Raw genomic sequence first — 13,382 nt, 5'->3', positions numbered from 1 at the left:
GACTGATATTCACCCAACTTCACAAATTGACGCCTCTGTGTCAAATAACTTCTAATCCATTTCAGAACCATTCCTCTGATCCCATATTTTTTCCCATAACTTATCCATTAATAACTCATGATTGATTGTGCCAAATACCTTTTTTAGGTCAATAAATATTCCTATCGTGTATTTCTTCTCATCCATAGCACTTGTTATGTCCTCCATCAGGTCGGTAATGGCCAAAGATGTTGACCGGTTCGACCTAAACCCATACTGGCAATCAGAGAGGATTTTATGTTTATCAATAAATGTATCTAATCTGTTATTAAAGAGTTTTTCCAGAATTTTTGAAAATTGTGACAACAGAGAAACCGGCCTATAATTTGTGAAGTTGTGTTTATCACCAGATTTATACAGTGGAATAACCTTTGCAATTTTCATATTGTTAGGGAACTGCCCAAGTCGAAATGACATGTTAAAAATATGGGTTAATCAACAGTAATAAATGATTTTGAGTTTTAACAGGCATACTGAAATATTTTTGATTACACTGACATATTTTATATTGCCGAACACCTTCTGTACATGAAGGATGAGTGAATGATGTGACTAACTTCAGTGTTGATATCCCCTGCAGATTGAAATTCCCTTCAGATTTGGAGGAGCTGAGGGAACTGGCTGAGCTCCTGCAGTTTTACAAGGCTGAGCACACTGGATATGTCTTGTTACTCTTCTGCAGTGCATATCTCTACAAACAGTCTTTTGCCATTCCTGGATCCTCATTCCTGGTAATGTAAAAATAGTCTTCGATGTTCTTCTTTCTGATGCTGGATGACAAGGCAGACATTTTGAACAAGACAGAAACAGCAGATGTTGACGGGTCTTGTGTGGGATGTGTTAAAACAGTTTATTTGATCTCCATGATTAAAAATTAATCCTAGCATTTTTGCATGTTTAAATATGTTCAATAGAAAAATCTGACACTGTGGATTTATACTTGCCAAAAACTGTCATGCTGGTAGAAAGAATTCAGGATTGACTTGCGTGTGGTGTGCAGCTTGGGTCTCTTCTTTAAAGGCACATGGCACAGGATAAAAATATTCAGCTATTGCAGACAACAGAGGGATGTCAAACTTGCCCTTGTGTGTCAGCTATGCTGATCTAATGAAATCTCACCCTTTCCCTTCCTCACTTAGAATACTGTAATACTTTAAGTATAATTGATTGTGCAGCACACAGAAAAGGCCAAAACCACACACCACACGCAGGTTTAAGTTGCTCTCACTTAGTTCCTTGTGTGTAACCGCTGTTAGATCACAAAGTAGAGATACAGTAGATATGTGTGTCATGTACAGATGATGTCTAGTAATGCAGGCCTTTGGTCCCCACTTGTCTTTGTGCAGAACATTCTCGCAGGAGCCATATTTGGATCATATCAGGGACTGCTGCTAGCCTGTATGCTCACCACTGTGGGCTCCACCATGTGCTACCTCCTGTCCCAGGCCTTCGGGAAACGCTACATTGTGAACCTCTTCCCCGATAAAGTCTCCATGCTACAGAGGAAGGTATTCTTGTGTGACACCACGTAAAGAGAATTCAAAACAACAACTGTTGGTATAGAATTATTTTAACAACATGCAAACTTGTACAGCCACAAGTTCAAGTTTCAGCAATTAGCTGTTCCTCTATGGATGTAGAATTTTTACACAGTGAGGAAAAGATCTGCACATTGCTGACAGTTAATATAAATACACCATGTATACAGCAAATACACCGTGAGGCCTACATGTCTTCACTATACTTATACATGATGCATAGTATGTAAGAACACAAGTAAAAGTTACCAAAGTCCAGGCAAAGATGCTTCTTAAAATGAGATGCAGACCATGTTGGCATGAGGTTCACATCACTGGTGTGTACATCTCGCCATTCTGAAATGATAAATCACACCTTATCCACAACAGTGCATGATGCACTGGTCACAGGAAAGCACGGTGCATAGATTGATTGTTTATAGATTTTCCACCTAAAAATTCAGTTTCAGTGTTGATGCTCCACATGTCTGGCAGGAAACTTGAGGTCTGCTATATCTCAGTTATCTTATTTCACTGCATCTTATAAAGTTAAATTTGAGACCATTTATTTATATCTTGCATTGCATCATAGTTGCACTCTAATGCGTCCTATTTTATTTTAGTGTTTCTGTGTCCTATTGTGTCTTATTCTTTTTCAAATCCTACACATGTGGGTGTTTTTGTTTGGTCTGGTCTTTTATATTTCTATGTAGAAATAAACTTAACTTGCCTATGGAAATGGGAGTAAATTCCCCTTATTGACTGAGTCTGGGTCTGTACTGAATGACTTCACTGAGTTGACTGAGTCTGGGTCTGTACTGAATGGCTTCACTGAGTGTATGTATATATGTATGTATATCTTCCTACAACTTAGGAGAACTCTACACATCTGAAATTTATGGTGCACAAAGTATTTTTTCTCAGTGTTCAGATGCAACAAGCAACACATTTAGTTTTGCAGTGCGGTTAACAAAAATAGACTATATATTCTCTGACTATAATAAGTTTAAATGATGATTTTTGTTATGTTTCTGGTAAGATGCTAAGCATGTTGTAGTGGTTACTGTGGTATAACACTAGATTTTTATCATGTCAGAAACAATGGGACATAACATTGAGACCCAAACAAATTTACAGAAAAGAAATGTATTGCTGTCTCCTTTAAAAAATGTAAACCTCAGATTTCTCTCTTCCAGGTTGAGGAGAACCAGGACTGTCTGTTCTTCTTTCTGCTCTTCCTGAGATTCTTTCCCATGACTCCCAACTGGTTTCTGAACATGTCCGCCCCGATTGTCAACATCCCCATCACCTTCTTTTTCGGCTCAGTCTTCATTGGTAAGCATAAGCATGTTTGATTTTATCAGAGCGTCAAGATGAGAAAAAGGCGGACTTGAAACGGCTCAGATCACCAAATGATTGAGATGACACGAGCACAACACTACTGTAGCAAGACTCTCCTGATTTTATTCTGACATTGGAAATTTGTCTGCAGCACCAAAATCGACTGAATATTCGTTAGGTGTAAGGCCAGCATTAATTGAAACAACACTGACAATTTCATGTTCTTGGTGTACCACACACCAAAGTAACATAAACACAAAAGGAAAAAGGAGTTTGAAGTAACTAACATACTAATGAAAAGGCCTCTATAATGTTTGTTCCTAATAGGTTGCATACTGGTTGGAGTATATTTGTCGTATCACTCATTATACATTGAATAGCTGGTATATTGGTTTGTCCAACCAGCAAAACAAATAGTTTGGACATGTCAGCTTGGGCTCTGGGAAGTTATAATTGATGTTTTTCCCTATTTTATGTATTTTTAGACAACATTAATCAGTTCATTAAGAACGTTGTACTCTGCAGAGTAGATTATTGTTCCCCCTTGACATACTGTATTTATTTATTTAATTAGTCCTCCTGCATTTTGGGTACAGATGGTTTGGATTCTTTGGAGCTTTGTTATCGTCACCTGTAGCTTTGAAACTCGCATATCAAACTGCTCGTTGCCAGTTGTTATCGCTGAAATACTGCTATTTATTGTTCACCCTAACACTTTTACAGCAGTGTTTTGATTATGTTCCTTCACATTAAAAGTCCTTTATTATTCATTGCAGGGGTTTATTTGTAAATCTCAGGAATGCATCAATTCAAAAAGGAATAACAAAGCATTTCTCTCAACTCCACAAATAAAGCTGTATATGAAGTCTCACTGCAGTTTGTGTTCAATGTGTTTTTGTTAGGCCTCCTGCCGTACAACTTCATCTGTGTCCAGACGGGTGTCATGCTGTCTGAGGTGTCGTCGCTGGATGACTTGTTCTCGTGGGAGCGGCTGGTGCAGCTACTTGCCATTGCCTGCATGGCGCTGCTGCCCGGCGCCCTTATCCGGCGCTTCAGTCAGAGGCGTCTCAAGCTGGATGCCCAGGCACAGAATGGACTCATCACAGATAAGAAGGTCCAGTGATTTGTTCTGGAGATTAGTTTCTTCCCTTGCACCTCGGCGCCCTGTGCCCTGAAGGAGTGCATGTATTTAAAGTGGCCACTCTTCAGAAAGCTGCCTTGCAGACTTGTGTGTGACAGCCTCTTTTCCCTTCACTGCAGCCACCTGGAGAAGGAACGTGACTTTTAAAATGCGACTGTCACAGTGGGATTTGAAGTTGAGTATTTTGTGTTACCAAAAGCTGGTGTTTCTGTGAGCACAGACTATGCCTATAAATATATGAATATAGACTAATTGTATGGAGACGGGGAGGGTACGTTTAACGATTTTTGCTTTTGCACTTGTGTTACACAGTGTGAGTAATGCTTCAGTGGTAACAGCTGGTGTTCAACGTGCCTCTCATGCAGTTATAGACTCAGACGTCTACCACCAGCATGGATAAGTGGAAATATTAATGTAAATGTTAAATGCCTACCCTTGTTTGTACAGGCTGGATGGTCCAGATGGTCCAGTTTTGTTGGGTTTGTGTAAGGTATCTGTAACTGAAATACAGATTGTTTGCGGTGTATAATGTACAACTCGCAGTTGTATTTTTCTTGTTTGACAAGCACATTTTGTAGTTTTAGTATAAATTATAATAAAGTGCATAGGGCAGTGTTTTTACTATTTTCCTTCTCTGAACATTTTTCAAAATGTACTGTGTAGGCTGGTCTCAGACCAGTGAGCCATGTACTGGAGTAGTTTTGACTTGACATACATGGGTGACTAAATGTACAGCTGTTTAACTACGCCATGCTATTATTCAGCTGGATTCTTATTTGAAAATGATTGTGCTGTGATACGTGTTAAATCAAGCCTCGATATGGCTTAAAAATCATGATTTGCTGCTGCTCAATATGTTCCATGTGTCTTTTTAACTGTGTCCTGGTCCTACAATGTCTGTGTTGCATGGAGTGTTGTTTTGAAACACTGTCTTCATGTGGGTTTATGTCAAATATTTGGTCTCCATTTTTGTTTAACCAGAGATGTAGACTCTTTTAAATGTAATGTATTTCACAGTTTGGCTGTGACGTTTGTGGTCTGTAAGGTCACAAATGATGTGGCACCTTTTATTTCAGAGGTGGAAAAACTCAAAAACAAAAGAGAAAAAAACAGTAAACATGTCAAACATTTTTTGTCAAATGTTCTTTATTGCTCAGATCCAGGTTGCTCAGCAATACAGTTCACTCACAACTCAAAATAACAGTGTGGCTGTTACCAGAGAGGCATGGATCCACAAGATGTATTTAAACACAGATCATATGTCTTTCCAGTGCACAGCCACTGAATACCTTGAGGTGTTTAGGACCTTGTGGTCCATAGGAAATGTAGGACTTGAGTGTTGTGACCTACTGAGGAAACAAAAGGAACCTCCCAAATGGTGCAATGCAGTTCAGAAACCATCAGGTAAAACCACTGCTGAAAGTCTAGTGCTATATGATGTAGTAGTACATACTGGATCACCTACAACAGTCTCATGCAATGCTTTGTGTTTGCTCATTTAACAAGACAGGACAAAAAACTCTGTTGTGGTTCTGCCTGCATCTGCCCAGACTTTACTAAATCCATCCTCAGCTAATCCATTCATTTTGAATGGTTGTTAAATGCCCTCTTTGCTGTTCAGTCCCAACGGCAGAACATTTTATTTTCATACCTGGATACTCTCAGCCCTCCTGCTTGTCAGTCATATCTACTTGTAATTTATTTGCCATTATGATTTCCAAAAATAGTCAAAATCCTAGCTAGAATATTTTTCAACCACATTTTAACAGCTAGTATTACTGGTAGTGATCTAACAGGAATGGATATTAAAGCATCCCACCTACTGCTCCAGACGTAACTGCATTATTAAATCAGTGTAACAGACAAGAAACCAAGATCAACCAGAAAACAAAATAAACTAAACTATCCAACCGCTGTGTGATATGGCTAACAATATTGTACACCCTCACTGTTGTGATGTGTGTAATTGTGGGTTTCTGGTACTTGATGCCTAGCAACACCCCACAAAACCTAGAAACAAGAATCCTTGGAAATAAAAGGAAAAAAAAAGTCTTCTACCATCTTGATAAGTTTTGCCTCAGATTGCGGTCGGCCTACAGATGTCTCAACAACCAGGATGCACTGATCACAACAGCGGCATGAAACCGGAACAGCTAGAGAGAAACCTGCGCTTATAGAGAGCCAGAAACACAAGAGACAGAGGTCTGAAGAGTTCACTGCAATGCAAGAAAACTGCTCTAAATAATTCCTGACAGTCAATCAAACCATGACTGGCAACCTGCAATCTCCAGTGCTGCTATGAAAAGCCGTTTCCACTTCGGTATGCCCTACTCCAGTGCAGGAGTCATGCGTCTGAGCTGAAGCACCGTAATACGGGTAGGGGTCAGAGTATTAGTTAGTATTAATTAATCAGGTCTGGTGAGCTATCCTCATCGGCATGAGGTACAGTAGGAGGCTTGCTGGAACAGCCTCAGGCATTGTGTGAGTTTGATAGACCCTTATGTTTTACTGTAGCACTGTTAGTGTGTGTTCACTGGGACCTCATCTGATGACCAAAGTCTGCCCTCCTAAAGGAAAAACCAGCTCTCAACAGTTAAAACAATTCCAAAGACAAACTAACTTTCACTATGTCATTTATTTAATTCTTTTTTTGCCCTACATTGGTTTTAGTAACTAAAATCAGCCTTGGATTCTGAGAGGTAATTCAGAAATATACAGCATAAAAAAAATTAAAATAATGTTTGCAGATTGATGAAAAAACCATTTAGAGGTCATTTTTTGGGGGGAGGCTGTGACTCTAAACTTCTCTCACCATCTCTCACGACGGAGGTGCAGACCGGTAAGTGTTATAGAGCGACAGAAAACAATGCATTTACTGTACGTGTGACTCTGTTGTACATATTTACAGATATACAGTGTTCTTGTCGTACACAGATAGTTCAATAGCTAAAGTTGTTCTACATTCTACACGGAAAGCTATGGTTTAACACTGTGTTCAAGAGTCCTGTCAGTGTATTTTTGCAGATGTCTTCAAATCAGCCCCAGAGTATGCAGTTATCAAACAGAGCTGGTAAGGTTGAGCTGGGTTGGTGTATAAAATTCATTTGTTCACAAGTGAATAAACATTGATTTAGTTTTTTTTTAAGCCTCAAAAAACCTGGAGGTACAGTTGGGAAAACAGGAGGTACAGTTGGTTAGTTTCTATCAACTGATTTATATCCTTTTCTCTTTCTCTGATGGTGAAATCAGTACACAACATCCAGATTCAGAACCACTTCGGGCAGGCACAGTATGTACCCTCTAAATCCTGCTCTTCATTCCTTTCTACCAAAAAAAAATAAAATTTGACTTGGAAAAACCTTTGACATGTATCATTAAGAGGTTGTTTGGCATCCAGGCAAAGACAGTCCAACAGATTTGACTATGGTTTACAAAGTTTCACAAGTTGACTGGACCTGAAGAGTTTAGAGATTTCTGTAGATCTTTGCTCTTTTTTTTTTCATTAAAAAGGAAAATTAAAAATGCTGAAAATGATCAGTTAACAAGGCATACAAAATGTGAAAAAAGGGGAAATGAAAGATTGGACTGAGGTACCCTGCAGCCTGAGGTAGATCACAATAATGACATGCGCACTGTTCACATCCTGACCAAAGTTAGCACGGTCATTCACTTTACTGCTCTCCTTTTTTCAGGTTTTCATTTATATTATAATTCATAGTCTAGTCTTTAAGAAAATAAACACTTCCCTTCAAAATAATATGGCAGTGTCCCACTGAGGAAAAAAGGACTGTTTTCTTTTTGTTTCTTATCAATAGCTCTCATCACAAAATAGGAAAAAAAATAGATTCATAAATATTACTCTCTTTTTTTATACACTCATACGCACACACACACACACACACACACAGGAATATGTGCGTATTGGCAATAACCTTGCATCTGGAAGAAGCTGATGGATGATATCTGAAAGGTGTCAAAATAAGGCAATAAGCTTCTATGGTCTCCAAAGTAATCACAAAGGGACACAGGGGGGCCTGCGTGTCAGTGTGTTTACAGAGCAGTTGGCCAGCTTGCCAAAATAAAACAACAAAAAGTGAAGTTAAATGGAAGAAAGCAAGAGTGAGAGTAACAATCTGTGTGTCTGTGCCTCTGGCCTGGCCTGCTGGACACGGCAGGGGTGATATTTCTAAAAAGGCTGCATATTGTACATTCACAGCTGTCATGCCGTTTTACAAAGCTCCTTGACAAGACAGGGTTAAAGCCAAACGCGGCTGTGGTCACGTTTTGCAGTTGTGTGTGTACCACAGGTCATACGGTGCCTCCCTGAAAACCCCCCACTTACTCCAACTAACCCCACTCTCCAACCCCAAAACTCACTGCCACTCCACACACCTCAAGTCTGCACCCACCCTCCCTTAGCCCCTGTCCCCTCTCTGGGCCTTCAGCTCACATTTTCTGTTGGCCCTCATGACATCCTCATAAGGCCAAGCGTGTGGCGGTGCACATTCAAAACAACCGGTCGCCTGTTAACAAGCAAAGGTGCACCAGGTTTTGTTTAAGACGTCATTTTTTTGCTGTGATCATTGAGGATAACGTCTATCGAGACGTCTTGTCGATTCTTTTCCCATACATATTAGGACAACAGGCACGAATGTAGGTACACTCTGTCTGCCACTATACAGTATGGGAGAGTGATACCAGTTAACTGGTTTTTAGAAATCCCTCTCTTGCATTTAACCTCTGTAGAGCAAAAGTGGCAGTCAGTTCAACATTATGAGATGAGAGATGAGAGAGAGTGAAGAGAAAATGAAGCAGAAATGAACAGAAAAGAAAGAAATTTTGAAAAGTGTAGCATCAGATATGAATGGTGAGAGACATTTCAAAGGGCCGTTATCTTTTGCGTTGGCACACACACAGGCTTGTGACAAAGACTCAGACCCATTCACTGTATTTACTTATAGGGTTTTTCTTTTTGATTGCAGTGACCTAAAGTGTGAACAAACATGGGAAAGCGCTTTTAGTGGCTGTCACAGCCCAGTCAACGTCTGGAACAAGCAAAATGTTAAAAACTACACCAAGTCGTACTGTCATTTTGATAGAAAAATAACAGTGCACACTCTCAGTGTGTATCAATATACATTTTTTGTTTGTACTAATACTGCTCAGGATATTTAATCCTGCAATCTGAGTATCTCAAACTTATGTAAGCGAAGGTATTCATTGTCATTTGCTTGTTTTCTAACCCAAAATATAAATTGCAATGCCTACATACGTTCGTGTTAATACAGGTGCTTTATCCATTTGTTAGGCCTATGTTAGTCCAACTAAAGAGATAACGTTATGCTGGGTGACATCCTATTTCCTCTTAACCTTTTTTTAAACTGTGAAGACAACAGTTTCCAAATTCTCTGCCATTACCACCTTTTCTTTTTGGTCTTTTTTTTTTTTTTTTTTTAAATATCAGTTCGGTTTCTCCCAGTCTCTGCTCTTTCAGGGCTGGCAGTGCACACAATGCCCTCAGCCTCTGGCTCTCACTTGTTTTCCCCTTAGTGAAGTTCTTTGGTTTTGATCCCGGTGCTGCTGGTCTGCCCTGCATGTCCCCGTTGGCCTTGGCCTTTGTCTGGGTAGATCTCTGTCTGTACTGGGAGGGCTACATTCATTGGCTGGCGCCCGCTGAAGCCGCTCATCACTTGGAGTGGTGCGGTGACACAGCGGCGCTCTGCTGGTGTTTCTGTTCCTGCTGTTTGACCTGCTGGATGATTTCCCGAATCTTCCTCTGTGCAGTCTGTTGGAAGGACATCATATATAGGATAAAGTGTTAACTGATACATGGCAAGGTGTCCATATGGAAAAAAATGGACAGTGTAAAGGAGAGGATCATCAAAATGTTAAAAATGTGAAAAAAGAGACAGATTTAATTACATCATATATGTAAAGTAATTAAATAAACCTTATATTAATGTGTATAGTCTGCTAATATATAGATAACTGTGTAGTTTTTGTAGGTAAACTCCAATTCCCTTATTGTTTCTTGGTCCTCAATCAACCCGGAAGTCGTTCCAGTTCGCCATGATGAAGGACATCCTAAAGGTCTTATTTCTGCTCTGAGGACTGAGGACCAAAGAGCGCGGAGGCTGACAGCAGACAGGTTCCTCAGTTGTCATGGAAACAGATTTGCTTTCTCACCCACAGATCCATCTCCATGGCAACTGAGTAAACTCCATCTGCTGATGAAGACCATGCGATATGGTGGCAAATCTCAGAAAATGCTAGCAATGCTATCTTCCTGAGCTGGTATATATGTAGTTGTATCAAAAATTAGTTTTTATAAAGCCAGATGGGAGTATTTGAAGTATTTAAAGTATTGTAATATTAAAGGTATAAATAAAACATAATGAGTATACATTTGTCAGCAGTAACTGTAGCTGTAATACCTTTATCACTGTTCTTAGCAGATGAAGTCTGTTGGCATCATGTGCTGTAATTCCAAGCACAGATCCACCCACCTACAACCTGAACACAAGTCTAATCTGCCAGACCTACTGCAGACACCTGTGAGGCTGTGCTCTGACCTTTATACCTGCAGTTGGCCTGCACTCACACAGCTGTTCTGAGCTTCTTGACGGTTAGACCTCCGCCCAGGTCTCGACCAAGGGACAACTTTTAATTCCAACTGGTGCATAGTAAACAAGTCATAGTTTAAACTGAAGTTAACAGTTAATAATATTAGCTGCTAAGGTTTCTAAGATGAGCAGTGAGACAAAACCACACTAGAATTACCAGTGCAGTATGTCTCTTCCAACCAGTCACGTTGCAGTTTACATGCATGTCTGTCCAGACCCATGTAATATACAACATGTAGTAAAGACTGAAGAAACCTAAACAATATTAAGTGTAGGAAGCGTAAACTGAAGTTATGATTCTAGTGAATAATGCCTATTGAGAAACATGCTGTCTTTACTTAAAGACTGTTTTTACAAAGGAGTACAGTCACCTTGACCTCCGACCTTTGACAACCAAACTCTTTTCAGTTCTTTTTTGAGTTTGACATTTGTGTCAAATTTAAAGAAATCCCCCCAAGATACTGCTGAGATAGGAGAATGAGACAGATGACACAGACATGTATGAATCTGGATGGACATGCATGTAAACTACAACGTGACTGATTGGTGGAGGCACAGTTAGTACATGCATGACATGCATCCATCACTGTCTCTTGCACCTCGTGATTCTCTGCATCCCGTTCTTTCACCACAGCATTAATAACAAGTGCAGCCCTTCTTTTGACATATGAACAGTAGCTGACCTCTACAAACTCTTCAGCCAAATAACTGGCACCGAACCCCCTGAGTGACTTTAGTTTTGTGTACCTGGCTAGCAAAGAAATGCCCACTGATTTTCACAAAGACCTCATCGTTCTCATCTGGAGTTTGGTCCCGCGGTACGATGACCTCTGCACTCGTAAGGTTTTGTAACTCGTTTACCTGAAACAGACACAAAGGACGTCATGTCACCTCCAGCCTCACTTACAAAACACACTGACATCGCTCACTGAGAGACAAGCTATCACATTATGATAAACTCTTGAATGAAACCAAGCATGGACAGGGATTATTGGTGTGGAGCAACCTTCATGATAACCTATTTAAGTAAACACGCTAGTGTTTTCTTATGTAAATCTAAATATTTGCTCCTTTAATAAATTATGGTTGAGTTACTGTTCAGTATAGAAACTGTTCATTGAGTTGTTTTTTATCTAGAAGAATTCAAACTACAGACTTCCAGGTGGAAAATGGAAATGAAAAAACAAAACACCGGACTTCTTTGCTGACAAACTGTTACATTTAACCAAACATTTCTGGTTGTCCTGCATGTAAAAATGAAATAGTTGAGTAAAATGATGGAATTACTCAAAAAAACTCTAAGTGCAGAATATAATTTACATAGTTAAAGTAGCAGGTAGTGATTTTTTCTAACCTTGATTTGGCTTAATGTCAACATCAACTCACCGTCTTACCACCTTTACCGATGACCCTGCCAGCTGCACTCGAGGGGACCTTGATGTGCGTCTCCAGTTTGACCTCTTCCTTCGCCGAGAAGAAATTCTCCTCCTTCAGTTTCCCAAATATCCGACCTTGGGCCTGGAATACAGAGGAGGGAATGAGGCAAGGAGACACTGGGAAAAATGGAGACACACAGTGATCCACTGCTGTTTACTATAACACAGGACACATAAATGACTTTTGAAAAATATTTATGAATTTTTATCCTACATTTCAGAATTAAACAATGACATTTTGATGAAAACTGACGTTCATAGTGTTTTTACCTTAAACTGAGCCTCTGGAGTTCCAGTAATGATTACCATCCTCTCAGTAACATCTGGGCTCTCAGCTGGAGCAATCTGACATCCACACAGAAACAAATGAGGAGAAAATATGGCTAAAGCGAGTGATCTTGTTCTGTCATCATTCTGTGCAAACCACTGAATCACCCGAGAAGCCAGAAAACCTATCAACAGAAAAATCACTCCCTGTGATTACGTTATGAGAATTCACTGATGAGCTGTCCCACCTGTCCTGACGAGGCTTGAGGGGCTTTCTGAATTGCTCAGCTCACTAGTCATCTCCCCTTTTGCTGTTTTTGTCTATAAATAACTAACATCCTCAGCTGTGGTCCATGAAGTGCTGCTGACTCAGCCAGCACTCACTTCCAACTTAATAACTCTAAAGCTGTATTTGAAGCTTTGAAAAATGCAGTTAACCAGTGAAGTCAGAGCTCCACTGATGTTAATAAAACCCACCTTGATGGAGGCTCCAGCAAAATGGGCCAGTTGTTTGATGTGCTGGCCCTTCCTGCCAATCAGGGCCCCGACTGCCTGAGTTGGAATAAAGAGGTAGACAACCTCCTGTTCTGGAGCCTGTTGCTGAAAACACAACCACACGCTAACATTTATTTTACGTCACTAAACCTCTACAGCTGGTGAGAGAGAGAAAAAAATTCAAAACTGTTTTGAAGAATTACATAAATTTTGATTTCATTAGTCAGGTTCTTGAAGAGTGGCCAGAAACGATGACACTACATGTAAGGAAAGCTAAACCAAGCTCTCTCTGAGGGTTCACTGGGTAAATGTCCTGCTTTGGCAGAGCCTGAATTGAATATTTACCTTTAGGGGCGATGATCACCCTGTGTTTTTGTTTTTCTTAGCATGTACTCAAGGTTTATAAAGTGAACTTTTACAAACCACAGGACAACACTGGGCTGAAAACTCCCATTCCAAAAATATTTGTGGCGTTCTGGTGACTGGCTGATGGCACACAGGGATGCCAAACTCACTCTCCAGC

General features: G+C 40.1%; 2 protein-coding genes across 5 annotated transcripts in view; one reads left to right on the top strand and one right to left on the bottom strand.

Moving 5' to 3' along the window:
* The window catches only part of tmem41aa (transmembrane protein 41aa), a 6,796-nt gene extending 1,671 nt beyond the window's left edge, over nucleotides 1-5,125 (top strand). Inside the window, exons 3-6 of the mRNA XM_020594684.1 lie at nucleotides 620-770; nucleotides 1,386-1,547; nucleotides 2,753-2,891; nucleotides 3,800-5,125. Coding sequence (XP_020450340.1) covers nucleotides 620-770; nucleotides 1,386-1,547; nucleotides 2,753-2,891; nucleotides 3,800-4,020 — 673 coding nt within the window. The 3' untranslated portion in view covers nucleotides 4,021-5,125. The remainder of the gene's footprint in view (nucleotides 1-619; nucleotides 771-1,385; nucleotides 1,548-2,752; nucleotides 2,892-3,799) is intronic.
* Nucleotides 5,126-5,202: 77 nt separating this feature from the next.
* Nucleotides 5,203-13,382, bottom strand: part of igf2bp2a (insulin-like growth factor 2 mRNA binding protein 2a) — a 49,179-nt gene continuing 40,999 nt past the window's right edge. For all 4 annotated transcript variants that reach the window (XM_020594710.1, XM_020594708.1, XM_020594709.1 and 1 more), the window contains 5 exons: nucleotides 12,842-12,964; nucleotides 12,368-12,442; nucleotides 12,048-12,179; nucleotides 11,409-11,522; nucleotides 5,203-9,823 (listed from right to left, as the gene is read on the bottom strand). In XM_020594710.1, coding sequence (XP_020450366.1) covers nucleotides 9,725-9,823; nucleotides 11,409-11,522; nucleotides 12,048-12,179; nucleotides 12,368-12,442; nucleotides 12,842-12,964 — 543 coding nt within the window. In that variant the 3' untranslated portion in view covers nucleotides 5,203-9,724. The remainder of the gene's footprint in view (nucleotides 9,824-11,408; nucleotides 11,523-12,047; nucleotides 12,180-12,367; nucleotides 12,443-12,841; nucleotides 12,965-13,382) is intronic.

This window comes from Monopterus albus, unplaced genomic scaffold (assembly GCF_001952655.1).
Source record: "Monopterus albus unplaced genomic scaffold, M_albus_1.0 scaffold24.1, whole genome shotgun sequence".
NCBI lineage: Eukaryota > Metazoa > Chordata > Actinopteri > Synbranchiformes > Synbranchidae > Monopterus > Monopterus albus.
Note: the sequence above shows the minus strand (reverse complement) of the source record. Positions and strands in the feature narration are given on the sequence as shown.